Genomic DNA, 25,668 nt, shown 5'->3' on the forward strand with positions numbered 1-25,668 from the left:
CGCAGCATCAGGCTAACACCGACAAATGGAAGTTCCCTGAAAGGAAGGCAAAATGAACCAATTCCAGTAAAAACTGAACTCAATCCCACGCAAACGTTAAAATAGAGCTTTTATTGATGGAATAACAAAAGTGCTTTTCTTAAATATTTGTCAAAATACATTTATACAACTTACAATAATATATCCAAAATAACTGTATATACAAAACATTACCTTGTTTTATGTATGTGCTTTTTTTTTTTTTCTCTTCTTCCTCTTTTCTGAAAATTACAAATTAACTTTTTGGCAAAGCTCAACCTTCAGAGGTGATCGTTTCCAAGGTCAGCATAAGAAAATAGAACCTGAGGGAAAGTGACACTGAAGTCCGTGGACAGACAAGGAGTTCTCCATTCAGTTAAATAAAAATGTTTGAGTGATAGTTTTTCACATTACAAAGTAACAGAAAGAAAAAAAAAAAAGATGATGGATACTTTTCTCATCCTTTTATAGAGCAGCTTCTCATTCTTTCACATACAGAACTTGGGATAAGAGTGCATGTCAAAAATGAATGCAAGTAAGAACAGCAGTGCCCTGCTGTGGCTCTGCTGAGCAGTTCCTTAGCTGCTGTTGATATGGTTGACCTGATTGGATCTGCGATGGATTTCTTCCAGAAAACTCTCCAGCTGTTCTATCAGCATTCGTTTTTTAAACCTGTATTTAAAACAAGGCATTAATGAGTGCACATCATGCATCAAGTATTGTTAGCAGAGCGTTTACTGAGCTATCGGTGCTTCTCCCATTTAGTAAGAGAACACAAACCGGTGTTACTACAAGTCTGTCCCAGTATGTGGTTAATCATCACTCAGCCTTCAGAATGCCAGATAAACAATTGTTTTCTATTTCCAGAAGTTCTAAAGTAAAGAAAATGTATGAAAGAGCTACAGTCCTAAAGGTAGCAGCAGCTTTTATTCTGCATGCCTTCATGGCACAAGCACAGAAGAGAATTTGGTTCTGACGGCAAAATGGCCATCACAGAGCACAGAGTGTGTTTTGAGATGATGAGAAAATGAGAAAATACAAATAAGCTTGAGAGGAATTGAAGAAATATAGATGTAAACCATACTTGGAGACTCTGTGCTTCTGTTCCCTCCACATGACAGAAATTTGAGCATGAGAACACTGTCTCCTTCGCTCAAACCGCTGCCTTGCAGCATGCTGTTCCTTGTTGTTTCCAGCTATCCCCACCCCTTGCGACATTTCTGCATTCAAGAAGCAACTTCTGACCAATGCTTTGGCAAGCTAACATGTACTCAAAGCAGCAATGAAAAGATCACACACTTTAACTCAGCACTGCTCTGAACTGTACTCTGAGTTCAGTACTATGACCTTATTAAACTCTGGCAAAAGCATCTGTTCCCAAGCTGCCCTCTCAGTCCATGCCCATTTCACACAAACATGCATCTGCTCTAATTCCTAAAGTACAGGCTTCCCCACAACCCAATTGGACTATGGGGAAACAGAACTCCCATTCCCAATCACTTTCACTTGAACATCCATGCTATGAGTGCTTTCCCATCCTTCTCATCACGGTTCCCAGTAACTCCATACAGACCCACCCTCCAAGTAATGCTTCACTTCCATACATCATTACATAACTGATTCCTATTTGTCAAAGAATCAACCTGGGAAACATGGAACTAACTCCTCATTTGCCCAAATTAAAACCAAATATTTAAGTTAACAGCAATGTACTTTATTATATAGTATATCCTAATAAAAATGTATCATGTTTGTATTCTAAGTGTCAGTATTCTGAGAAGTAACAATGTTCAAGTCCTTTTGAAGCAGCTGTATGAGCTAACAGGAGATACCTTCTAGAATTGAAGCCTGGTGAAAGGTGGGAAAAACAGTCCACTAACTTACCACACCAATGGGAATCCTTGTGCCAGCAGTGCTGCACACTGTCCAGCCCTACAATGCACGTCCCAGGCTTCTTTTCCAAGTGCTAAACATTACAGCAAGCTGTTTCCTCAGGACTACAGAAACATTTCACCTTAGCAACCGACACTGTAATTAACATAACTAAGCATCAACTCTTACTAACTTAACTCTGCTAAAAAAGTAGCAGAGTTTCCTGATGTTACTAGGTAATAAAATTCTTAGATAACTGCAGCTCCTGAGCTGTTATTTTGAAGTTCTTTTAATTCTTTCCAGCACTTATACTACAAATTGATATTGTTTAGCATTTTCTTTAGGTACACACGTTTTGTTATGTACATTAACAGCTTAATGTTCTCTGTTTGGAAAATGAAAGAATACTGAAAAGTTGTCAACTTGGAGAATTTTGATCCACGTTTTGCCAGTTTTTGCTCTAGACTAATGGACAGGGTGCTAGATAGGCTCATTCAGACTCCCCTTTCCCACAACAGTTTGAAACCGATTATCTTTCGAGGACACTTCTAACCTAGGCTATTTTATGCTTCCACAGTTCTATCTAGCAGAGAGTAAAGAACACTTAATGCTGAGACCATAAATGGATTGCTATGCCAGCTCCAGAAAAACACTGAAGATCTCTCACCTTCACGGTCTAATTCCTCCTAGTCCTTTCCTAAATCACTTCTTCTGTGCAAAGCTGTAGAGCCACCAATTGGGAACTTATATTCCTTGTGTTCAACAAGGATCCTTATAATCGCTACTCATACCCACCCCAGGCTGAGGCAGAAGTTTATCACCAACTATTAAAAAGCCATTATCAGAATCAAAAATTGAAATTGAGATGTGGAATCTCCTCAGTATTTCATAATCAGCTGGATAAAAAAAAATCCATTATGTTCCTCACCTTGGTTTTTGCCTTTTAAAAATGATAGCTTTTCTTGTTCTTGATCCCTGCAGCATCTTTTGCAAGATGCATCCCTGACTTCCACTGAGTAGCAGAAGACCTGCATGGCAAACCATTCCCAAAGAAAAGAAACCCCTAGATTATTTTAGGCATCTCATAACACTCTTTTGGATTGAGCTCCAGAACTGAATGGGAACTGCCTTCTTGTTGCACAACTCAAGACCTTTCCTAAGTCTCTGTTAACAGAGTTCCTTACAGCAGGCAAAGAGAACCAGCACTTCAAATTTGAACTTCATCTTGTGTCATCAAAGAAGTCAGCTATCAATTAACAAAACTTAACCATCTTAACTGCAAAGAACTTAGAGATGCTTTCTGCAGGGAGAAGGGAACTTTGATTAAGAGTGGTAGGATAGCTTGACTGGATAAGGACAGAAGTACAGGGAGATAGAACTGCACAGACATTGTAGGTAGTGTTATCCAGGTGCATAACACAACTGCATTATAATCACCTAATGTCGGAGAAAATAAAGGAGGGAAGGATTAAGCTGCTCTTACATACAAACCAATAATATTACAACAGTTAATGGAATTGCCAAGTTTTTCTACCAGTAGATAGAAAAAACCTGCTGGCTATGGTGAGAAATGGGATTTAAGTCTGATGCATCTCATAGCAAGACTCAACTGCTGCCACGTTTTGTAGGGAAAGAGTCAATGTGAGATACTGGAATAGACAAGCTGTGCAAAAGAAAGAAGACTCACAGAGGCTCCAAAGAGTCAAATTTTAGAGGCACAAATAATCCAACCTCATTAAGGGCTGCCAAAGATTACAGGAGAAACAGTATCGTATTGGTGCACTGAGACAGGGAGTAAGCATGCATAATCTACAGGCTATAGAACAGCTTTGACAGGTGATAAAACATGAAATAGATCAAGCAAAAGCATGATAAAGCATTACTGCTAAAGGAAAAACACGATCTAAATCAGTATGACCCACTGTGCTGGCAGTAGAAGGCTAGAAGAGCTCTATGAATGTCCAGTAGTCCGTGTACACTGAACTCCCAAGCACAGTTTTACACAAGAACCACTGATTTTTATTTTATTTATTTATATATATTATTTATATTTATTTAATTTTTATTTATTTATTTGAGCAACAATGCCACAGGAAATAAAAACTGATTTCTATGAAAACATGGGAGATTATGCGCCTAAATAATGTTGAAATCATTAACTCCTTTTAAATCCAACATAATTGATTCCAATCATAATTTCATGTTTTACATTTCTCTGAATGGTCAGCTAGCAGGCTAGGCAAGTACAGTCTAAGGACACCTTAAGGACAACTGTCCATCTGGTTTAACAACATGGGTTTTTAAGCCCCAAACTGTTTCCCTACAACAAATTACCTGCTGAGGTTGTGGAAATAGGACTACTAAAGAAAATCGGAAGAGCAGAGACATCTTCATGGAGCACATTTGGATACTGAGTCAACGCAAATAATGAATTTAAACTGCTTATGAAATCTTTATTCATGGTAAAGCGCAGTGCCCTCAGGTTTTCAAATTAGAATAGACTCTTGTTTGAACCCCAGAAGTTAAATGATTTTCTAATTACCTTTTCCTCCTATACCACTGTTCACCTACCTTTGTGATGATTTAGCAGTTACAGTTACTAACATTAAGACTTAATACGAAGAAAAAAAAACCAAAACCATCAGGAAGTTTGTGTATTTTGGGTGGTACAATTCAGTGACCTACCTTGAAGCTTCTTTAATTACATTTTGCAGAAATATCAGTCTGGTTTGTAAGCTTCCTTGTACATGCTTCAGTAAAAAGAAGATTCTTTCATATTCTTGAAAAAAATAAGAGCAAAAACAGTTAAAGAGACGCCTGTTAAAACATTTTGCTTCATGTGAACAAAGGCAAGAGAATTAATTCAGCTTCTGTGAGATTTTAAGATAGATTATCTAAAATCCAGGCTCACAATGATAAAATACAGTTTTATCAACATTAACGTTAAAACCATAATTAGATGGTCGTGTTTAGGATATTACTAGGTACCTATAATTCTAATATCAATAACGATAACCATTACTTTCATGAATATTGACAGATGCAGCAATATTAGAATCATTCATCCAGCAAGTTTTTACAAGCTGCATTAAAACAAATCTATTTAGCTTTCAATTTCGTTTCACTCTCACGGTTTAGTATTTCTCTGAAAAGGCAAAATAATATTAATTCTTTGCCTAGCTCTCATGCCAGTCATTTAATGAAGAGATTTGGAATGCTTACTTCTTCCTGGTTTTCGGATCTCTTTCATAATTTGTGCTCTCAGCTCTATATTTATCTCTCTGGAACTTCTGCAGGGCACTGTTTTTTTCCCTTTGCTGGTTGAAGATATTGGCAAACTATCTTCAGTATTTTCTTCTTTACTATTCGATTCATCATGATTCTCCAAAAATCCATCAACATTCAAGTTATTCCCTAGATGCTCATGACCTGCACCCTCCATATGAGCTGCTGATCGATCCAATGAATTGAATGGAGAAGAGGACATTGAAAATTCAGAATCCACAGCATCTGGGAAATCATCTGATGAAAGCGGGTCTGTAACATGATTCTCTACCACATCATCCACTGCAATCTCATTATTAGCTTCTAATGCTAAAAACAAATGAAAAAAAAAATACAATAAAACACGGATTACACTTACAAGTTCTACCTTCTTTACCATCTGATAGAGATCACTGAGACTATGGCAAGCAGCAATACTTCTACAACTATACTTCAGCCTGTCTATTATACATGCCAGGCACAAGAAAACGTTTGTGGGTTGTTGTTTCTGGACTGCAACAACAAGCAATTAGTTTATTTCCTGTCAGCTAATGGCTTAATAAAATTACAGCTGTATTCTTCACAGAATCGTAGGGGTTGGGAAGGACCTCCAGAGATCGAGTCCAACCCCCCTGCAAAAGCAGGTTCCCTACACCAGGTCGCACAGGTAGGCGTTCAGACAGGTCTTGAGTATCTCCGGAGAAGGAGACTCCACAACCCCTCTGGGCAGCCTGCTCCAGTGCTCTGTCACCCTCACTGTAAAGAAATTCTTGCATACATTTGTGCAGAGCTTCCTATGCTCTGGTTTCTGGCCACTTCCCCTTGTCCTGTCTCCACACACTGCTGAAAAAAGTCTGGCCTCGCCACTTTGCCCCTCACACCTCAGATATTTATAGAGCTGGATCAGGTCCCCTCTCAGTCTTCTTTTTTCAAGGCTAAACAGTCCCAGTTCACTTAGCCTTTCTTCGTATGGGAGATGCTCCAAGCCCTTCAACATCTCTGTGGCCCTCTGTTGAACTCTAAGAGATCTGTCTTTTTTGTACTGGGGAGCCCAGAACTGGACACAGTACTCCAGATGAGGCCTTACCAGGGCAGATTAGAAGGAGAGGATCACCTCCCTTGACCTGCTGGCCATGCTCTTTTTAATGCACCCCAGAATGCCATTGGCCTTTTTGGCTACAAGGGTATACTGCTGGCTCATGGCCAACCCTGTCATCCACCAGGACGCCCAGGTCCCTCTCAGCAGAGCTCCTCTCCAGCAGGTCTTCCCCCAGCCTGTACTGGTGCATGCAATTATTTCTACCCAGGTGCAGGACTCTACACTTGCTTTTGTTAAACATCATCTGGTTTCTTACTGCCCAGCTCTCCAGCCTGTCCAGATCTCGCTGAATGGCAGCACAGTCTTCAGACATGTCAGCCAATCTTCCCAACTTCGTGTCATCAGCAAACTTGCTGAGGGTGGCCACTATCCCCTCATCAAGGTCGTTGATGAAGATGCTGAACAAGACCAGACCCAGCACTGACCCCTGGTTACAGGTCTTCAACTAGACTCTGCACCGCCAATGATGACCCTCTGTGCTCTGCCAGTCAGCCAGTTCTCAACCCACCTCACTGTCCACTCACCTATCTCACACTTCCTCAGCTTTGTTATAAGGATTCCGTGGGAGACAGTATCAAATGCCTTGCTGAAATCAAGGTAGACTACATCCACTGCTCTCCCCCAATCCACCCAGCCAGTGACAACATCATAGAAGGCTACGAAGTTGGTTGAGCATGACCTCCCTCCCCTTAGTGAACCCATGTTGACTACTCCTGATAACCTCCTTTTCTCCCAGTTGTCTGGAGATGGCATCCAGCACAAGCTGTTCCACCACCTTTCCAGGGAAACTGATACATGCATTATCAACAGCAAAGAACTAACCTGTAAAATGTACTTTTATTACATACTTATCTTTCCTTATTCAAGTGAACTGTCAAAACTTATTGAGCAACTGTTGCTCACTGAACAGTGAGAACAAGACTATTACACAGTACCTCAGCTCAATACTAAGGAAAATAAATCCACTGCACTACAGTGAAATTCAAAATAACCTCAAGTTGCGATAACTTCTGGAGCTTGTAAATTTCCAGGAAAAACAAGAACGCCCTTCTGTTTACAGTCTCCTCATTTAATACAGGAAATACATTGTTTATACTGGAAAGTTCACATGAGAGACTGCTGTCTGAAGGGCTATGTTAACTCTCTGTGATAAGCCCCCATTGCACACTTACATATTTCATTTCAAAAAATTGCCCTATTTGGGAAATCAGCCAATAATATTTCTATAAAAACACGCTTTTTCCATAAATAAAAACCAAATTATCTACATTTGAAAAATTCACTTACTTTTGTGAATTGGAATAGGTTTAACAAGGTCAAGCTGTGCTTGTGTGATTGGTGATGGTGGTCCTTTTCCTCCAATGTGGTTATTCACAACTGGAGGAGTCTGTGGTCGACCTCTGAGCAGGGGAGACATACACCGGCGCCTTTTTGGAATCCCTTGCATACTTGGTTCTCCAGGTCTTTTATGTTTATTTTGAGGTCCTGATACAAACTCATCCGCTTCATCTATCATCATTCCCTGTATTTAATGGGTAGAACACTTAAAACTTCAATCCAGATACACGTAATATAAAATATTGTGAACACTCTGATACGGTGATGTTTATAAGGCAATAATGTACAACATGCCTCTATGTACAGGCTTCTCAAATGGCAAAGGAAACATGCTTAGGTATTAGCTATACTACAGTGACAAACGTTTCACTTACACAGCACTTTGAAGGCATAATACTGGTTTCTAATAAAGACTGCCCTTGATAACACTAATGAAAAACATCTGAGGAACTTTCTTGTAGGCAATGCCTTCCCAAATACTTGGAATTACTTCTCCTATAGGTTACTCTTTGAATAGTCAAACCAGCAGCAGATAACAGCATGTTTTTAAAAAAGCTATATAGAAAAGTCACCTTTTTGTCCAACTTGAATGGATTGCCAAATGTATGGAGCCTTCGAGGTTGATCAGGATCAAGCTCTCGGAGTGGAGAAGGTATTTGTTTTAGATATTCCTGGTAGTTTCCCATTTGTGCTATAGGTACACTGTGAACTTGATCTGTTGTAAAAGGATGGTTATTAATAGACTAAATTCCCATAAGATGAGCAGTATAATATATCTCCACTTAACATCTCAAATTTTCAGTCTTTTATCAAATGCATTAACAGAGTAGATATGCAAAACTCACCATTATTCTCACCTAATTGGTATTTATAACATCATGTTTTGAGTGCAGAAAACTTGATTAAAGGAAACTGTCGTGTATTCCAACATGACATGGAAAAAGCAATACATAGCTGTCATGCATGGACTTAGTTTTCCAGTGTGTCCCATAGCTTTTCAACAGGTAGATGGGTGGGGAAAAAAAACAAGACTTGCAATAAATTTTATCTAAAACATTACTACAAACAAAACCTACAGTAATGCAAAGTAGTAATGCCGTGCTGCATATAGCTTTGATAGACATCTACCCAATTTTGGGTACATCAAATGTAATTGTTGAGACTGGCAGGTTCTTGAAGCAACAGTAATTTTTTTGCCACTGGAATCAAAGTCTTCAAATCTACAGGACCTGAAAACTTAATATTTAAACTTGCTAAGCCTTTTCGCAAGCAGAATATACACTACCAAAAACAGTAGGGAAAACAATTGTAAGTTTTGATGTGTTTTAACCCCTTTGTCAAACAGCAACTTCTTTGTATTTCAAATGATTTTCTGTCACTATTTCAGTCAGTTTAACATCTGTGACCAAATGACAATGCAAAGTACACTTTTACTTGCATTATCCATTTTCTCCACTTTTTTCATCACCTCTTTTTGTTAGATGCCCTAACATAGTGTCAGAAGACACAACTTAAAGGGAAAATGAAACAATCATACAACTGCTGTTGACCTACAGGGTAGAAGAATCGCACTGCCAGCACCTAGTGAGTAAGCTCATCTTTCCACTATTCACAAAACACTTCTTACATGGAAAAAGATCTTAATGTTCAAAAAACCCCTGAAGTTTTCTTAGATACATCATGAAAGCTGGTGAAAAAACTAAGTGAAAAAAGAATCTGTAAATAAAAGTCCAAATCTCCTCAGACTAAAGGACAGAGAGGCGAATCTATATCCTTTCTGTCCCCAACTGGTTTTCTTCCAATTAGCTAAGGAACAAAGTCAAGTTTAATGGCAGATGGATGCTAAACTTTTATGAATAAATATTTGTGGAGTCTTGAAAATTTAATGAAAGTGATATCATGTAAAGGCAAAAATAAATAAATAAATAGAAAAAGCTCAACCAACCTTCATCTTGTCCTTTGAGGAACTTCCGAGTACTCTTCAGTAAATTAGATCTCATTCGTGTTAATTGATCCAAAAGATTTCTTCTAGGTATATCATAAGCATTTCTAAAAGTTTGAGGTTTCAAATCCTATGGTTTCAGTAATTAAAGTTTCAATTAACACAACGTATGAAACAATATCTAGCATTTCAATGGTAGTATATTGAAAATAACAACATTACACACAGTGGTGCTTACCTTATTCAGCAAAGCTATTTGGAACCCAGCATACTCCTTCATATTGAAGTCTAGAGGTCTATGAGGAATTTCCCCAGTAATCCCCTGTAGCAGATGTTGAAAATCGTTCCTATGTGCCATAGACAGGTTGTGTGATCTGCTTCTGACCTTAATTCCAGTCTCTTGCGCTACCTTTTTGCCTACAGAGCCAATGACTCTATCGGACTCTATTTTGGCCTTAATTTAAAATAAATAAATAAATAAAATTGACAATATGCTCTTAAAAGAATTAGTCACTTATTCATTTTAAATTCCTACCTAGAAGATTCAACAATGTGCTAATACACTATGACGACCATAACCAGGATGAGTGCTTAAGGAGTGCTTAGTACATAACCACTTAATGTCTACTACAATTTCAAATATAGTGAACATTTTGTGCCTAGGTCTTCTGCATATTTCTCCCTCTGCTGCCCATTACTAAGCACCAATATGCATGCAATGCTTTTATTTTCATAAGTCATAATTTGACTGGCAATCCTCTTCAAGTCTATCTGTCCTCAAACTGTTTTCTGCTGCAAGAGCTAAATGCAAGCTTTCAAGACTGATTCTCCCACAACTATAGTTGTGATCAGTCATACAACGGTATCAGCTTCCTAAAAGCTCAACAGACAGTCACAACATTAAATAAAAAATAGGAAACACATGAAAATACCCAATCCTATTTGATCAGACAGACCTCACCCCCAGCATTGTTAGATTTGTACCAAAATTAAACATGTTCATAAATGCCAACTTTTGGGCAGAATACAGTTGAACAAAGAGCTAGAAGTAATTTGCCAAGACAATTTGCCAATATTTGCTTTGCAGTTTTATACCCTAAATTTACAGATTAATCAGAATCTGAATTTGTACTTAAGAACACTGTGTCTATGCTGCTAGAGTCTTTCAGAAGAGAGAGAAGCTTTATGTACCAATTTGCAGCGTATGTCGTTGCATCTTAGGCATCTACAGGGCCTACATTGAGAGATTAGTTCATTTAGTAGAACACTGAGCAACGTGACCATGATTTGCTAGGATATACTCTAGAATTCAAATTTGCTCCCTTGTCAAATAACGGCTCATATCCTTTCTTTTTTTTTTTTTTAAATAGAAGTTCTATAAGAACTTGTTAGCTATGTGAGAAGTACTTGCACTACTGTTAAAGTTTCAAGCCTACTGTGTTCTCTCATTATCTTGAGCAGGAAAGCTAAACATGCACAGCTCAACAAAATAAAAGTGAAAGCAGCAGGGCAGAAATGCCTTAACTGGTGCAGGGGACTAGACAAAGATACATGCACTATTCTGAACAGCATGACCAACTTCATCACTTTACAGAAGGTCACTTGCAACTTTAGTCTGTATGCTTAATTCAGAATCTCAAATACGTCTGTTCAGTTTTTATTTACTGAACACTTTCCATTTCAAAAGTCACTTTCTGATTCAGGTACATCTAAGTACAAATCCCTGTTTTCTGAAAAACAAAAAGGCTGCAACAGCTTTGACTTAAGATAACATGTTTTCTTTTGGACAAAAATATGCTACTAACTGTACATGTAAAAATGTTCCTTAAATACAAGAGATCTTAATAGGTACCTCCATATCTATCTATACAGTCCACTCTAAAGTTTATGCTTACATGTTTTCTTTCACTTCACAGTACCAAAATACTTCTTTATTAATTGCTTATAGAAAGGCACTAACTTGATCTTCCTGCTCTTTTTCCTTGAAAACCCTTGAACTTGAGTATTTTAAGATATTATCCTGATATTACAAGTTTTTACTGCTCTTGTGCTTCAACATTACCTGCTGACTCAACTTTTTGAGATATGAAATGACACTGTAACTAAGTCCATATTCCACATTGTCAGCTATAAGGTTTGGTGCTCCCATCATTCTCACAGCTTTCTTCAAAGGCTGAAACACGGAATATATTGCACAGTCACGTTTAACTTTACAAGGGTTATATACATACTTTAAGTAACTGTACCCACTTCAAAGAGGATCTGAAGTCCTTAAAGACAAATGTCAGATTTTTCAGGGCAGGTTTTTTTTGTTGTTATTTATAAGTGTTATTCGGCTCACACTGAATCAGTCTCTAACAGAAATCATCAATTAGTTACAGTTGTTGAATTTTGTTGCTATATTCAAATTTCAAGCCTTCTCACAGGACTACGGTGGAAAGAGTATTACTGTATATAAAAGTTCAGTTATTCTCTTAAAAATACATATTCTACTTGAAATAGAATAGAAAAAATAAGAAGCACCCACACTGGAAAGGTAACTACAGCTGCTTAATAAAATAGAAACTTGAAAATCAAGTCATCTTACCCCAAGATAGTAAGGAGGCATTGTCTTCAAATAGCTTTCAAATGACTGTAGCCATTTTAACGTTGGCTTTGCCTTGTGTACTTTAAACAAGTCATCTGATGGTTATGAAAAACAGAGACACAATAAAAGACATGCCTATGATTTTTATTTTTTCCTAATAGGAGAAATGCTAAGAAAATACTAAATCTTTAATGCTTAAATATATTATTTTAACATATATACAACTAAATTAAATACACACAAAAGATTAAAGTTGCAGCCAAAAGATGGAACCTGACCAATTATCAATTTGATAAATGAGATGACAAATTGAGAATAATGGCTACCAAAATAAGCGAGATTACTGCATATCCTAAAGAATAATGATTACATAAATTATTCTTGCACTTTGGGCACAAGTCAAGTCATGAACATCACACAATTGTTTACAAGAGAAATAAAGATTATCATTGATATAATGCCTTAACATTCTAGCTTTCTGTAGGCGTGACTAATACTGTCACTAGTTGGATAAAACTCTTCAGATCAAATCAATTTTTCAGTTGCTTACTACTTAAAAGATTTCATGGACTGGTATTTACCTAGCAGTGGAAGAAGAACTGGATAATTATAAGGCATCACAAATAAATTCACACAATTCAGGGCTGTACTAGCTTTCAAGTAACCAAAAGGATGACCAAGTTCACTGTATTTTGCACTATTGCTCACATACACCTGCAATAAAACACATTAAAAGTTAAGCACATTTTTATGTATTTTGTGAATTTAAAGTTTCACATCCTAATTTGATTCTAGAATAAATTAAATGACAAATAGCTTTAGAGAGCCTTCAATTAAGTATGTATTCTACTTACCTGCCAGCAGGTCTGAGGGGATTTTCTTTCCAGGATAAACTGGGTCAGTGGTGAAGGCTCTAACTCGTATTTGTCAAAAGGCAGTTTGTCAATGACCATCGGCTCACAGTCAGTGCAGGAGAATTTCACCACAGGATGAGAAGTGCGGGGTGGCTAAACATAAGCATTCCGCTGTTAATGAGTCTGCATACAGTAACTTCTTTGTACTATGATAACTAAAATAATAGATTCTTTGAAAACAAACATTTAAGGAGCCTACTGAATACAGAATTCATACTTTCCTAAGCACACATTTTGACACTGGCGCTATTGTGAAATCTGATGGAAATTGATTTTCTAAATATTGCTCATTTTACCTACTAAGTCTACAACAGTAAAATTCCTTACATATACACAAAAACAAGACCAATGGAAGCAAAGCCCTGTGTGGACTTCAGTGCTACTTTGGAGCATGCCCACTTTGACCCTGCAGAACTAAACTTTGTACTTTCATATTTGTTCACTTGCTCTGTTTAACAGCACATCTCCTTCTGGGCAAATTTTATATTTAAACATCTCATACAGAATTACAGTGATTCATAAGAAAAGTCTACAGCAACTCATATTTCAACTGCAAATGTGAAAACTTTCAGTTTGGGCAATTTAACTGTCATCTTTTTATTAATTACAAGGAAAATGCCTTTCAATCTCAAGTATCAGATATGAGTTGATAACATTTGAAATTTCTTTTGCTGAACAAGGAGGTGGCAAATTTTTATGTGACAAAAGTTGGAACCATATGCCTTACTTTGAAGGACCTTCAGGAGAGGAACTAAAGCTTTTATACTTACCCTTAACCTCCTCCAAGGCTACTAGAATCTGAGGAAGATCTCACCTGGGAAGTCTCCTTCCATTTAGTCCCTTTACAAGAAGTCAACTAATAAATACGTAAGATGAGCTATGGAAATACAGGGTTTCTTGGACCTTCCTACCACCTCACCTTGAAAGTTATTTTTCCTACATGTTTATAAACTTTAGTCTCTTCCTTTTAGGATGAGCCAGCCAAATGTTATCTGTCCACAGAGCTGGTCTTGCCTTGAGTATCTCCACTCTGAGGAAGGTGTACTGTCCAAGTGCACACAAAACAGGAGGCCCACTCAATTGAAGGAACTGCAATTCTCTTGAAAGAAGATGCCTCCAATAAATAGTTGTGGCGGAGTTTCTGACCAAGCCATGAAGCAGTTATACTAAGAATAAAAAGGCTGCAAAAGAAGTTGAATGCTAAGACTTGAGTAGTCCAATAAGTTTTGACTGGACAGCAAAACTATTTTTTACCTCAGAGCAGTGAGAGCAGCCATTTACACGTTGATGTACCAACAGAATCATAAGCAGAATTTCACATACATTTAAGAATGCCTTGATTGTACCATCTACATTACATGAAACAGTTTTGAGGTAGGACTACATCAGATAACTCCACAGTGGATCAGGGGCAAAAAAAAAAAATGTAACTACAAATTCTTAAGTAAATAGGATGTTAAGTTCTGGCACTACATAGTCATAAAAGTCAGGAAATACAAATTTTGAAACACTATAAGCAAATGTAGCTCCCTCTCATTGCATAGGGAAGGTTCAATTGGGAATTACAATCGATGCCTACAGGAATTTAGCTGCATGTGCAGTTTTGCGTGGTTATGAGAGAGGTATACATGCTACAAGTGAGCAAAGTATTTTCTCACATTTTCTTGCCACTTAGCTTCACTTAGCAAGATCTATTTTAGCAATATCAATCAAGATCCGCAGTAGCAGAGAAACTGTCAAAATTTTTCACAGTAAAAGGAAGCGGATACACCACTGATAGTGATTACAGGAGTACACAGGGCAGCCTTCCCATAGAGCAGTTTGTTCAATATCCAGTGCAGTGGCTTTTTGCTTTTTAAACAGCTACAAGATCTATTATGTTAGCTTGCTTTATTGTTCATGGAATGAGACAGATCCCAGCAATACCACATCTACAAACTGCACTAAGATTTCATACTTGCATCACTCTGCAACAACCTGTATTCAAGACTAAATTTTTCAAACATAATTTTCATGAGAAGCTCAATGAACTAGTCAAGCTACTTTGGGATCAAAAATCAACAAAAATCATCATGAAAGATAGGGAAGAATTATACAATTACACGAGTTTCACTTTAATGATTTTCAAAGATAAGTAGAAATAAATATTTTATACTAAAGATTAGTTTTCATACCATACAAAAGGCGCTGGCATATATTATTTATGAAAACAAGAACAAGGAAAACTAATTTTGTAGATAGAACCTTTAAGAAAGACAAGTTTCTCTACTTGGGATAAGCTAAAAGCGCAGTTACACTGAACAGTAGATGAAATTGTATTCACCAGCTACAGTGCAAACAGAACTATCTCAAGGATACAAAACTGGTAAGATCAGACATCTTTCTATTAACATCATCTGTTAGGTAATAATATTTAGTAGTCCATTATCAGACCAAGTGCCATCTTATTTCTGGCTTGGTACTTTAAGAGTGCACAGACTAGGTTGACTTATCTGCTACAGTCACTTTCTTAATGCTTCAAAGTGAATACCATGTTATTTTTTCATGAGCAAATTATCTAATAACAGCAATGTGGATTTTCACGTGATGTTCCTTAGTTCATAGATCTTCTACAATAGCTCAAATAAAGCACATCTCAAGACTTAAAAGTAATTAGACAGGAAATTCAGGAATACTCCCCCCTTTTTTTTTTTAATCTAACTTCAGTACTTACCAATGTTGGAGAATTCTGATCTGGCCAAAAAGATTCAGGAACAGGCCAATGACCTATAGGAACCCCAGTTTTAGGGTTTGGTCTGACATAAATAAGTTTGTGACAGCTGTGCCAAGGCTGGGGTCCAAAGGGCCTATTTATATCCATCTGTCCATCTACAAAGGAAAAATGCTTTATAAAACAAAATAGCATTAAAACTCAAAAAGATTTATTAGCTTCTGTGAAGAGCTCAAGAACTATGTTCCCAGGGACTATACTCCTTCAGCTAATATTTTCAACAAACACTCATGCAAAAAAGCATAAACAATGAAAAAACAAGTGAGCATTGAGTGTTTACAGAACCATAGTTGAGAGAACTACCTGGAGCCCTTCATAACCATTAGATTGCCTTTCTCCTCCTACCATTATTCCCAGTTAACCTTCATATCTCATTTAGAATGAGAAGTTTAGGACAGCAGAGTCATATCTACTATTTTAAATTGCATGAGTTTTCCTTTGGTTTTTGCAATTCTGATGTTAATTTCACTGAACTATACTGATACCATCACTGTCATCAGATATCAAAGTATAAAAGACATCGAGTACCATCAATTGGTGAGGGATCTGGTCCAGCTTTTTCAAAATTTATTACCACTCCACTTTGCACTTTTTGCACCAATGATTCAAGACACTGATTCAGCATTCTTGGAGAGCATACACAGTATGATCGACCTAGAACAGAATAGCCAGTGTTAAAGTTGCTCAGTGTTCTGCTCTTATTTCAACTTATATTACTCAAAGGCGTTGTTTTGTTACACTCAACAAAATAGGTACAGATTACTGATTTGAAGCATCTGCCAAACACTCTAAGCACCAAGGTGGCCTAATAAAGCAGTGATAGCGCTACATGCATCTTATCTGAAATGCCTGGATTCTAGCCCCTTAATGACATGAACTCAAATTCTTGGTTGAATCCATGGAAAATGGGCTCCCCCTTGTGACAAACATCAACACAACTGTCTAAAAATTTCAGTCAAAGTACTACTTAGCACAAGCCTACATTAGCCAGGAAGTAGTTGAATCAGTTCAGTTTGTTTTGGAATGACTTTAAAATCCTTCTGCTTTCTTCCTACCTAATCTCCTGCAATGGATCATAATAATCATCATGTTTTAGCATATGATGTAATCAAAGTGTTTCACAAAGGAATTAAAAGCTAATGCCTGAATTTGAATATAATTTCTAAGAGACTGAATATAATTTCTAATAGGTAAGAGTTACAAAAACAAGAAAAGCAATCATTCTGCAGAATTACTCTGCACTTTGCACTGCAGAAATCCTGCACTGCACTGTGTATTCTCTGAAAAAAATCTTAAACATTTCCCGCACTTTTGGTTTGCTTTGATTAAAGTATGACAGAAATTTCATAGAACTACAGAATCACAAGGTTGGAAAGGACCTACAAGATCATCCAACCGTCCTCCCATTACCATTGCTACCACAAGCCATTAACCCATATCTGCTAGCTCCCTATCCAGATGCCTCTTGAACACTGCCAGGGATGGCAACTCCACCACCTCCCTGGGCAGCCATTCCAGTGCCTAACCACTCTCTGAGAGAAAGTTTTTCCTTATGTCTAATCTAAACCTACTCTGGTACAACTTGTGGCCATTTCCTCAGGTCCCATTTGTTGCCTGGGAGAAGAGACCATAACTTTCCATAACTTTAGTTATTTATTCTAACTATAGTACGGACTCAACTGCTACAATTTCTGATTGTGAAACTAAGATGGATTAGAAAAAATTAAAGAGTTCTGCCAATAAACTGCTAAAGGAAACAGATTTGAATTCTTCCAAGTTACACCTGAAGCATTAATGCAGGGTCATTAGATTTATTATAATCAAGTTCTGAGTTTTCAGTAAGAGTTCACGAATACTTAGTCCACCCCACATACCTGACTAACAAATCCATATTCAATTCATTTTCAAAAATCATTGATTTGTCAAAGGAAGTCAGGGCACCTACCTCCTGTGACTTCACACATTGGTGTGATTGCAGAGTCATCCACTGGTACCCCTGCCATCTGCTCTGATTCTGGTGATGAAACACCAGGCAAACGAAGAACTAAAGCAAACAGCCTCTGATCCCATCGAAAGGGTTCCTTGGTCAACTCACTTCCAGGCAGCGGGGAATTGAGAGGTAAGTGGAGCTGAAAAGCAATTTAAATCTGTGAGTAGCTACTTAGAAGAAATAAATCAAGTTACATAGTGAAAGCAAATCCATAACCACTTATAAACACACATATAATCTTTCCACAGTTATTTATGATTCTCTTTTGCTACTTTACCAGTGAAACTTAATTTAATCAGCACTTCAAAGAAATTTAAGGACAACATGAGGCACAAACTTGAGAACCACAAACTGAGTGGGAACCACCATCTTCTGAATATGAACTTAGGAATCGATTGAATACCTTCTCTAGAATTTTATCTGTAACAATTAATTTTCTGCAGAATAAGCCTATTGTCAGCTCAACCTCCTGGTGGATTCTTCAAGTTAAAAGGCACACCAAAATAAAAAGGTATTTTTAATTTAAGCCTACTAAAGAAGAAACATAACTTGGGTATTGCCGCTTAAAACAATCCAGCTACCTTGACTGTCTGCTCCAAATAACTCAACTTCAAGCAGATCAATGTGGTGGTTATGCTATAGCATCAGAAAGGTCTGATTTTAGCTAGGTTGGGCATATCCCTCAATCATACTCATACCTTCTCTGTGCTCTAAGTAAACAACAGGTTGAAATCAATACTGAAATGTAAAGTGTATTCTTACCTATACGTAATAAATAACAGTAGCTACAGCTATCTAATACAAGAAAGAACTGTCTGCCATGCGATTATATTGCCTCTCTCTGGGAAAAACTAAATGTTTTTTAGTTTCTAATATTAAAGAAATCACCCACAGACACAGAATACGTGGGGATATTTCACTTTGCTTTAGGTACCAGAAGAAACAGTAGCAACTCAAAAGTTCCCAACTTTAAATACAGTGCACTAATGACACAGCAAAATTATTAACAAGCAACAGCCATAAAGACCATCAGAACATCTCAAAATCCTGCACATTTATAACTAATTAACTGGAACAAGAAAAGAAATCAAGGCTTTAAAAAGCATTTGTAACACATATACCATTACTTTATGCACAAATGAGTGGAGCAAGAAGTCCTAAAGTTTAACAATATTCAATTATAGAGAACTTGTACAGATAAACTAGGCTTATAGCAAGTAATTACAGGTTTCAGAAAAATGAGACTAATCCCTGGTAGATCTTACCACCATCAGTACAGGTAAAACCTTTGTTTTATTACAGTATTGTAGCCATGAGGGTAGGAAAAGGTCCCCAAAACACTGGCTCAAGCAGTAGTAACAGTTCTACTACCTGACCACATGAAAAGGTTAAACCCCAAAGCAGAAACTCAAGAACAGCTGCTAGGATAAAACTCAAGTGTTTTCATTTTAACACAGCATTCAAAAACATTCCAAACCTACATCTCATCTCTATTTTAGCATCAAGTTTCAAAACTTGATACAAGTCCACCAAAGATATATTCTAGTTCACAGTGATTGGTTAAGGAGCTTGCAAAAAGTTGTTGGTAAGTGTTTCTTGTTTTTGTTCTTGTTTTCAAGTTTAACCTGAAAGCATAGAACTTAATTACCAAATTTGAAACATCAACTATTTCTTCTTACCTATTTGCAAGCATCTTATATTAGGAAAAATACACGCCTCCGTCTTTGAAAAATAATTAGTTCATGCAACCTCAGAGCCAGGTACAAATGGGACAAAGCCACTTAACATGCCAGCAGGAATCAGAACATTGCCTTCTCACAGCACCTGATGATTTCTCCTGTATCTGTTTTTGCTTACAAGCAGACAGCATGACAGAAGAGCACTATTTCCCCCTAATATTTTATGGGAAGTTGCTCATAGGGCACTCAGCTATGTATGTGGTTCATTATTGATTCATACATGCCTTTCCCCTTTTTATGCAAACAAAACCCAACACCTGCTCAACAAAGGGAACCTAAAGCTAAAAGAATAGTTCTTCATAAATAGCTTCCAATCCCAACCGTAAGAGGATTCAATTGTAAGTACCATAATATCATCTATTGGGACTACTACTTAAGAGCTGACAAACTTTCCAACACACATCTCAGCCAACGGATGAATAAGATTTAGCTGTTCTAGACAGCATATTTTCTTGGCAAAACATCCCTTCAGAGCAGCACTTTATCTCTCCAGGCAGCACACATTACAAGGTTCCCATCTGACCCTGCCCCAGTGCATCTCAAACTACAAGATCTTCATGCAGCTCAGCTGGTTCTAGTGAGCAGACCCAAAAAACCAAGCAGGTCTCAGCAGCAGACCACTGCAACATGCACAAATTACTACCAGAAATGTTTATAAAAAGCTAAGACCACATGCAAAGCCATCAGTACTAAACCGTATGTCCTCACTCTCTTCCCTACAGTCTAATTTCAGTTTAATTTAACATTCACGTTACTGGAAAAGTTGTAGATTCAAACCAGACCTCATACTCCACAAACGTTAACAACTCTGTCTTCTCACACTTAGCACTGTTCATAGGTTTTGTTGTTTTAAAACAAACAAACCCCTCAAGTATTTACTGTAGCAGCACAACAACTGCATACCTAAGAAAATAAGATGGGCCTAGAAACCTACAAACTTGCATTTTCTTTCCCCACACATTTCACATCTTTTCTTGTTTTATCTTTCATATTGGTCATTGAAATAAAGATAGAATGAACAAGTGAAAAAGAAGTTGGTCTTCAACGTTGTCTGTGTTGAATGACACACAAGTTGCCCTCATAACCTCATAGCTTAGTACTGTGAAACAGAATTGTTTTTATCTCAAGCCTTATTTATAACAACTCTACTTTTTCCTTTAGTTTTTTCTTGTATCCATGAAAAGCAACATATAGCATTCCAAGAATATGCAGTATTTCACCACTAGAGGACAGCAGGATGAACAGCAAGATTCAAGCCCAGTTGATAAGAGTTCTCCAGAATCTCTACTTCAGATCCTTAGGAGATGACAGCACTATTTTCCTATCATTTTCTGTGCAATCATTTGCAATTCAAACAGAAAACCACAAAATGTTCTTCCATATGAAATAATTTCAGATCATAGAGACACCATCTCAAAGACACGATTGATTTTGCCATTGTAATGCTAACTATGTTAACTTCAAGCAAGTGCACACTCAGCAGATAGTTGCACAGCATTCTCATCTCAAGAGCTCTGAGGCTTGGCACCAAACACTGAAAACCCACCGACTGCTAAGAGAAGCATCTTGAATGAGGAAGGTTACTACTGAAAGTAAGGAGGATCTTGCTACTTGTCACAGTTATTACAGCCAGGATTTGAGACAAATCCTGGAAAGACTTGATGTAACAATGCCAGTGGTTTTGGTATTAAGAGTCCAAAACTACCAATTCCACCCATAAGAGTCTCCTATATCAAGAAGATCAGAAGAGATAAGAACAGCAACATACATAGGACAAAGAACATGACTGATGCTGTCTGCATAATCATGTATCAGTACATCAATGGGTCAATAACCCAGTTTCACGCTTGTAAATAGGATTTTAATGCTTCATACTAAAATGGAGTATATGTAGAAGGAAGACACGGGGAAGCTGCAAAACTTGAGAAGTATGACATTGGATTGACTAGCCATTAAATTACAGTATTCCGTAATGTAAAGAGGAATATCAAATCCTTTCAAGCAATTGAGCACTTTCCAAAGGAAATATTAGGAAGACGCAAGGACCAAATCTGAGGGACCGTGACAGAAGTAAAAGTCACTTCCAAGAATTTAAAGCATCAGGTTTATAATTAATGATGGTATTCAAACAGTATGAATCCCTCAGTTCCTTAAGTTATAGCTGAGTAAAAGTGAATCAAGGGAAGAATCTGCTAAACATGCCATACTGAACATAGAACCGATGCAGGCACTTTTCAGTACCTCAGCACTGATTCATTAGAAATCAGTGTATGAAGGACTGAGACTCTTAAGTCCTTATAACTGGTGTTAGTACTGCTAATGTTATTTATCTTTAGTCTGAGACAAAGTTTTAAATTCCACAGGGAAAGGACAACTGAAGAATTCAGCCACAACTCTGAAATAGAGTCTGACAGCTTATAGCAGGGCAAGTGACAACATTCCAATAAAGCCAGTTTCATTGGTAAGAATGCAAATAGCCATCTGAAAGAGAAAGGTACCTTCAGTTTTCCTACTGGCATCACACAGGCAGCAGTCAGACAGGCCCCCACATTTAGGCTTCTCTTGTAAAGGCTGAACACATGCAATTTTCAACCTAGTGGGCATTTGCTTTACCCACTGATCACCTTCATGTACCCTCACTCCAGGACGTCAGTACCAGATTTTACAGCTCTCTCATTCAATATTAAAGTTGTTCATCCTCAAGGAAGGATTTACATGACTATTCAACCAGTTTTATCTTCCAAAATTAAAACACAGTATTCTGCTGTTAAGAATGCTACTACATACTGTAGAAAGCTTGTCTTCTCTTTAGGCAACACTTGCTCACCAAATCACAATTAACATGAAGTTGCTATTCTACTTTATAACTTACGAAGTTAAAAAACACAATAGAAGTTTTATAAAGATAACCTACTTGATGTCTTGGATCCAGGCATGCCTTTTCAGTTACTGGCTATGTCTATTTGTTAGTAGTCCATATAGAATTATCAAGTCACTCAAGTGTCTTCCTTCTACGTCAAACACGTTACAAAAAAGCTCAAATACCACTTTCCATACAAGCAACTTCTGTAAGTGTTATCAAAATGCAATATAATAGAGTATTAACAGAGTAGAAGTTCAAGAAATCAATGAACAATGATGTCTGATAAATTACTCTGTATACTCAAATGTGGTGTACCACATGAAGGCCGAATACTCCCCTTAAGTTTCAAGAGAGAAAGGGAAATGAGTTTAGATTTCTGTTTTTCTACTGCATGAAGTAGATACTAAGACAGTCACACAAAACCATCCTTCTTGATTTTTTTTTACATCTTTTTAAGGAAATAATTCCATGCAGTCATTAAGCTAAAACAGACTAGTGTTTCAGCACTTACTGAGTCTGAGTTTGCCAGATATCCAAGCAGATACTCCAATCTGTTGTAAATACAAACTCCAATATATTGAAGCCTTTTAGTGCTTTTAAAACTGCACTAACAAATTTAACTTGAAATATATTTCTTCCACTCTTATTTTTGATTATAAGGATATTACTGTTCAGATTATAATCACTTTAAGAGCCTAGCATGAACGATGTATTTCACATACTGCCTAGCAACAATTTTCTTTGGGAAATGACTACATTAAGTTGGATCTATATGTACTACATTTAAACCAGTTAAACATTTAGATGTCTCAAAGAAATCAATTTCTTCCACTAACATACTTTAAATAAACTCACTTGAAAGAAATAATGAACAGCCTATGAAACAGACCAAAGCTGCGCTATGTGCTTCTGTCACACATGATAAGAAAAAAGAGCTGTTTAGACTCTGACAGTACTATTGTACAAAATTACCCCAAGATAAAGGAAAAACCACACAGGTTTAAGCTGTTAATGAATGCACCTTACAACAGGATCAAAAGTTTCTCCTAAAAGCAGTATTCAACTGTGTCTAGTACACTGCAAACAGAGGTCAGATCTTACCTCTTCCTGTATTCCACTTGTTGTAGTTAATTTACTTCCATCAGTAACTGTTATAATTATTGCTGGCTCCAGAAAAAATGGATTTCTTCCCTAAGAAAAGAAAAAAAAAGTAACTTCATTTAAAATGATGCAACAAATTCAAAAGTTTCAATTCAATCATTAAGCAGCCACTGACAAAACAGCAAATGTTTATTCTCATGTAGAGTTCCATGGGTTTCTCAGACTTTTTGCAGTATGGCCATGGAAAGGTAGGCAACACATCTCTACTCAGATAATACATACAAAAATAGAGCAAAAAATGTTTAACAGAGGACTTGAAGAATAAAACGTACAGCAGTATTCAGACAGCCCTGCAGCTATTTAGATGAGCAACTTTCTCTTCAAATCACAGATATGCCCTGTTCTACCTGCTACAGAATTGATTTTATGCTTGATTTAATTACTGCGTGACCAACTACAGCATTTTCACAGTACCTTGTGATCATAATTCTACTGTTGACAAGCATTCTATATATTAAGGAAAATTCTGAGATGAATAGTATTAGCTACATATATATTTTTTTCACCTAAGGAGCTCAATCATGCATGCAAGAAAACTCCTCAAGAAAGTATCTTGGAAAAAATAAAACTTCTATAACGAATTATTTAAGATACAAACATACAAATTAAGACATTTTGTGATCTAACCAAGACATTCAACTAATTTATTTGTAACAAGAATAAGTTTCGTTGGCTATTAGTACTTCCTTTTTCCTACTTCCAGTATGCTAGGAGTCTTCAGGCCCTTCTGAATAAGAGGATCCTAAAATAATCCGCAGATGCATCAACTCCAAGCTAAGTTAGTACATTATGTCCCAGCTAGGGTTAAAGACAGAACAGCCTAAGGGCCAGCACAAGCTTTTGTTTAGTGAGTCCTCTATTCTCTATGTCCATTCTCTATGTCCAAGCCCAACACTGCACTTTTCTTCAGAAAACAATAAAATAATGCCAGACTCACAGCCTAGTTCCATTCATAAACAAACTCTCTCATGAAGGATTATAATTAACTCAAATAGTGGACACAATTAACAGCTTTCAATAAAAAGACCTTTTAAAACCCAACATATATATATATATATATATATATAAATAAACGATAATTTCTGTACTGACTGCTTAAGGGGTGTTCATTTTTAAGCACCACCTTTACTGTGGACAATTTACTTCAGGCCAACAGAAAAATGAAAAAGCTATTTGCTCTGTTTTCTGAAGTTTAGTGAAGATTATAAGATTTTCTTTTAGAATAGCACACCATCATTAAATACAAAAACTAAGCAAAACCAGAAATTAAACAGTAAAAATCAATTCCTTCTATGATAGGCAAGCAAGTTCATAATCTTAATTTAAATAGCTACATGAAATTAAGGATTCCTAAAATACAATTCATTTTAATTGAAAGTAGTTGAAGAATTTTTAGCCTCATTTAACTATGAAGAACAGTTGTAGTATTCTGCCAACTAGAATCATAGAATGGCCTGAGTTGAAAAGGACCACAATGATCATCCAGTTTCAACCCCCCTGCTATGTGCAGGGTCGCCAACCACCAGACCAGGCTGCCCAGAGCCACATCCAGCCTGGCCTTGAATGCCTCCAGGGATGGGGCATCCACAGCCTCCTTGGGCAACCTGTTCCAGTGCGTCACCACCCTCTGAGTGAAAACCTTTCTCCTAGAACTTCACCACAACTACAAAACACCAGCAGGAAGCTAATGATGCTGCAACTGGAATAGTATATGAGAAAGGGTTTCCAACTAGAGGAAAAGAATACTTCCCATTAATATAGAGTATTAAAAAACACTTTCATCCTAACAACAGATTGTAAAAAGTGAATAAAAACACAAGATTCTAGATTCAGAACATTATGGGTTATACTCTTCTTGGTCAATATTCTGGCACTACATGATGTTATGACGTGGAATACCAGTAACAAAAATCATAAAACCACAACAAACAAGCATGGAAAATTTAGTCTTTAACAACATCTACCAACTAGAGTCCTCATTATCTAAAGTGCTTTTATGTACCCCAATTGCAGTCTCCCAGTCTTACCCATTCAAAATTTAAGCCCTAAGTTTAGAATCATGAAATTCTAAGGAAGAAACAAACATAACAGCTTATCCAGAAAGTCTGAAG

At 37.1% G+C, this 25,668-nt stretch overlaps 1 protein-coding gene across 2 annotated transcripts in view; it reads right to left on the bottom strand.

Moving 5' to 3' along the window:
* Positions 1-81: 81 nt before the first annotated feature.
* INTS6 (integrator complex subunit 6) overlaps positions 82-25,668 on the bottom strand; it is a 42,286-nt gene continuing 16,699 nt past the window's right edge. Inside the window, exons 4-18 of one of the 2 annotated variants that reach the window (XM_072360308.1) lie at positions 23,498-23,587; positions 17,750-17,933; positions 16,333-16,458; positions 15,748-15,902; positions 12,975-13,127; positions 12,702-12,834; positions 12,121-12,215; positions 11,596-11,706; positions 9,772-9,987; positions 9,537-9,663; positions 8,164-8,306; positions 7,541-7,775; positions 5,113-5,484; positions 4,576-4,669; positions 92-690 (exon numbers count right to left, since the gene is read on the bottom strand). In XM_072360308.1, coding sequence (XP_072216409.1) covers positions 597-690; positions 4,576-4,669; positions 5,113-5,484; positions 7,541-7,775; positions 8,164-8,306; positions 9,537-9,663; positions 9,772-9,987; positions 11,596-11,706; positions 12,121-12,215; positions 12,702-12,834; positions 12,975-13,127; positions 15,748-15,902; positions 16,333-16,458; positions 17,750-17,933; positions 23,498-23,587 — 2,328 coding nt within the window. In that variant the 3' untranslated portion in view covers positions 92-596. Of the gene's footprint in view, positions 691-4,575; positions 4,670-5,112; positions 5,485-7,540; positions 7,776-8,163; positions 8,307-9,536; positions 9,664-9,771; positions 9,988-11,595; positions 11,707-12,120; positions 12,216-12,701; positions 12,835-12,974; positions 13,128-15,747; positions 15,903-16,332; positions 16,459-17,749; positions 17,934-23,497; positions 23,588-25,668 lie in introns of both variants that reach the window. The other variant, XM_072360316.1, reaches the window with a different exon arrangement.

This window comes from Excalfactoria chinensis, chromosome 1 (assembly GCF_039878825.1).
Source record: "Excalfactoria chinensis isolate bCotChi1 chromosome 1, bCotChi1.hap2, whole genome shotgun sequence".
Classification (NCBI taxonomy): Eukaryota; Metazoa; Chordata; class Aves; order Galliformes; family Phasianidae; genus Excalfactoria; species Excalfactoria chinensis.